This window comes from Lates calcarifer, linkage group LG24, assembly GCF_001640805.2.
Source record: "Lates calcarifer isolate ASB-BC8 linkage group LG24, TLL_Latcal_v3, whole genome shotgun sequence".
Classification (NCBI taxonomy): Eukaryota; Metazoa; Chordata; class Actinopteri; family Centropomidae; genus Lates; species Lates calcarifer.
In genome coordinates this window covers 10,347,390-10,351,150 of record NC_066856.1, presented here as the reverse complement: position 1 = coordinate 10,351,150, position 3,761 = coordinate 10,347,390, and the positions used below count along the sequence as shown (strand labels likewise).

At 40.3% G+C, this 3,761-nt stretch overlaps 1 protein-coding gene across 1 annotated transcript in view; it reads left to right on the top strand.

Annotated features, from left to right (window-relative positions):
• dok6 (docking protein 6) overlaps nt 1–3,761 on the top strand; it is a 44,327-nt gene that overhangs the window by 32,360 nt on the left and 8,206 nt on the right. The window contains exons 5-7 of the mRNA XM_018673999.2: nt 1,013–1,202; nt 1,604–1,742; nt 2,855–2,960. Of these exons, the coding sequence (XP_018529515.1) occupies nt 1,013–1,202; nt 1,604–1,742; nt 2,855–2,960 (435 nt within the window). The remainder of the gene's footprint in view (nt 1–1,012; nt 1,203–1,603; nt 1,743–2,854; nt 2,961–3,761) is intronic.

Below are 3,761 nucleotides of genomic sequence, written 5' to 3'. Positions count from 1 at the left end.
TTAACTCTATCTAAAATGGTGAGGCAAACCTCAGTGTTTTGTTTCTGCATGCACAATGCTGCATGCTGAATGATTGCTGAGATCCATATAGCAGAGAGTGAAGAGTAATCCATCACCTGATAAGAACTGATCCTCTATCTTAATCAGGCTCATGTGCAACCCCATTTAAGACTTAAACAAAGCCACATCCCAGACTGTTCAGTTTATGTGGCTTTTATTACAGTTTTCTTTCTTTTGCACAGAAGAGTGACTTGAATCTTTAAGGGTATGTTGAGAAACCTTAAGGAAAAATAATCTGTGTTTTCATTTGCTAACGATAGATATTTCCAAATTCTTACAAATTTGAGTATCTGAAATTCTGTCTATTTAAACTTAAAATACTAATTTAGCATTCAGGGAAACACATTTCACTTTCTTGCTGAGAGTTCAAAAGACTGGTAAACAGATATTTTAATCTGTTTACCAGTACCTCTAACAGTATACTCTACCAAATGTGATATACTGTGTTATATGAGCGTTTTTCTTTCACAATTGGACAGAGCCAGTCTGGATGTTTCCTCCATTTGTGCTAAGCTAAGTTACCAAGCTACTGGCTGTGGCTACATATTTAGCAAACAGATATGAGAGTGGTATTGATTGTCCCATCTAATTATAGCCAAAAAGAGAACATGCATATTTCCCCAAATATCAAACCATTCCTTTAAAGTAATTTTATGCAAATACAAGTGCAAATTCATGTATTGCTTGTGGTATTTTGCAATGCAAACTGTTTCTTTTCCCTGGCTCAGCCTTAATTTCACTTAAACTATTTGTACTGCGATAGAGAGATATTTGGAAACACTGGCAAATAAAAACTGTCTGCTTGGCCGGTTACCATTAGAAGTAAGTTTTTTTTATATTTATAATTTAAGAGAACCAACCCTTTAACACTGGATGTAAGTCTATGCAGTATTCTTCACTATTGAACCATTGTGATCCCACCTTTTAATAAGTGCAGTGTGAATCTTTCCAGAACGTTTCAATGTGTACCTGATGCCCACCCCTAACCTGGACATCTACGGGGAGTGCACCATGCAGATCACCCATGAAAACATCTACCTGTGGGACATTCACAACGCTCGCCTCAAACTCGTCATGTGGCCTCTCAGCTCCCTGCGCAGATACGGTCGAGACTCCACCTGGTTTACTTTTGAGTCCGGAAGGTGTGTGCGCATGCAGATATGTGCTTGTGTTACCTTGTGTCTATGTCTGTATGACTGAAATGTTGTCGGTGGGAGGGCAAAAAACTTTGTTTTGAAAATGTCATAAAAACTTTAACAAAGCAAGTTTGGATATCCAGAACATCCCAGGATATCAACATTTGCTGCAGAGGCCTTCAGGCGATGATGTGACAGGTGCCTCTGTGAATGTGTGTCTTTGTTTGTATACTGTATCTACTCACTCCTGCGTGTGTGCATGTGCGTTCAACTTCAGTGGGCTATTATATCAATGTGTCTCTGTAAGTGCACATTCAACCATGCATATTTGTAAATCAGCAATCCAAGAGTGAGCGCGATCAAAGTGTGTGTACTTCTCTGTCTCTGTGTGTGTGTTCCTGGCGCAGGATGTGTGACACAGGAGAGGGTTTGTTCACGTTCCAGACGCGGGAGGGGGAGATGATCTACCAGCGGGTCCACTCGGCCACGCTGGCCATTGCCCAGCAGCATGAGAGGATGATGGAGGAGATGGAGAAGAGCTCCCAGGTACATTTTTATATTTACGGTTGCTTATCAGATACCCACAATGCAGCTCACGATGACGCCAACAGTATTTTTTGTACTGCCATCATTACTTGCAGCTAACAATGAGTGCAAGTGTCAAAATGTCAGCGCTCTAGGAATAATTACTTAACACTATTGTGTGTCACTTTCATACAGTTGCTAAAATATCCTGTTGTACCTTATGCTAGAAGAAACACTGAGAAACAAAAACAGCATCTGTGCACTCGTACATATCATTTTAATTTGAAAAAATGCCGTGTTTCTTGTATTTCAATGACTTCTTCACTGTCTATTTGAGTTAAACAGATCAAACAAGCATCTCATTAAGGCTGCTCACCAAATTATTTTTAGGAACCAATGAACACAAAAGCAATAAATCATGATGTTCACACACACACATGAAAGAATACACAATCCTCTCTAGGTATTGCAGCCTGGTTTCTCCCCCAAAAGTGCCACCTTGGCCCAGGAAGCCCTCCGACACCCCGTGGTCTTGGCGTCCGCTCCCTCCTTCCATCACAACACCCGTCCGTCCCTTCCTTCCTCCTTCCTTCCTTCCTTCCTCCCCCCCCTGCTCCCTGCTATCATCTTTATTCTTTATTTATGTAGGCCTGCCTAGTGTTTGATGAGCCTTGACCATATGGCCTTGCTCTTGGACCCCACCATTTGGGAACATTTCCAAATGCAGCAGTTACCCTCAGCTCTATAAATCACACGGATAGCAACACAAAACTCACCACTTGGGGGTTGCAGAATGGGCAAAATAGCATGTTTACTATTCAGAAAATATTGGCATTTTTCATTTATTTTAAGTCATCTTCTGGCTCTAAGATGAAGCATTTCGATTCACACTGCAAATAAAAATCTAAAACATATCATCCAGTGGCAAAACATCATCATGATTCCAAATGAATCCTCATCTCACCTGCCAAGCAGCCACTGAGAGCGGAAACATGCCATTCAACCTGCAGTATACCGTACCATACAGGCTCTTTGTTTACTGACATACACTGAGCAATTTCCCCTGTTGCGAGTGAGTGACTGAGAGTGACAGAAAGTGAGAGACACTGCAAGCTTTTCTCTTTCTGTTTCAGATCCACTCCAGAGAGACGCTAACCAAGTCCATCTCCCTGCCACGCAGCGCCTACTGGCAGCACATCACGCGTCAGAACAGCGTGGGAGATCTCTACAGTTACCAAGGTACGGGCATGAAGTTACTAATTATCATACACGCAGTGTTGCTATTTCCTTACCTGCCTGTGTCAGTGGTACTGTGTGGAGCGCACTGGATGAGCTGGAGGAAAGACAGGTGGAGAAACAGGAAGACACACAGAGAGAAAATATCGTATGTTGCACTTGAGGAGTTTCACAAGCACACTGTCACTTTACATAAGTATGTCACCTCATTTCTTTACCTATACAGTGTCTTTGGTTGTAATGGGTGATAGGAAATATAACATTTACATACATTCATTTTCATCTAACTGTCACCAATTACTCAAGCAAGTAATAAAAAAAGAACTTGGAACGGGTTTTGTTTAGTCAATCACTTATTTTTCATATATTTTGGATCTTGGCATATGTTCGTTGTTTATTTTTATCAACTAATTATGTTGTTTCGATTGGTTGTTGCAGCCTGTAGGTCTAGTATTGTTGTGAATGTGGTGCTTGACAAAGATCCATAACTGTTGTGTTGCTAATTAAGTGTCAACAATGTGCTGGACTTTAACTTTTTTTTTTTTTTTAAATTTATGTTTGGCCTGAAAAAGGGTCAAAATTATTAAGTACTAGAACTGATAACATTCACAAGTCAGATTGGAACCTTTCCTCTATAAATCAACTCTTATCCATGTAAAAGTCATAGAAACGTCCCAGCAGTTTTTTTTTCTGTTTTAACATTTGTTCTTTAATAAACAATAAAAACAGAGAGGCACAAACAGAGAGACCCATAATCTAAATCAGATTATGAGAGACAAAAATGATCTGTGTGTTCTGGAAAGT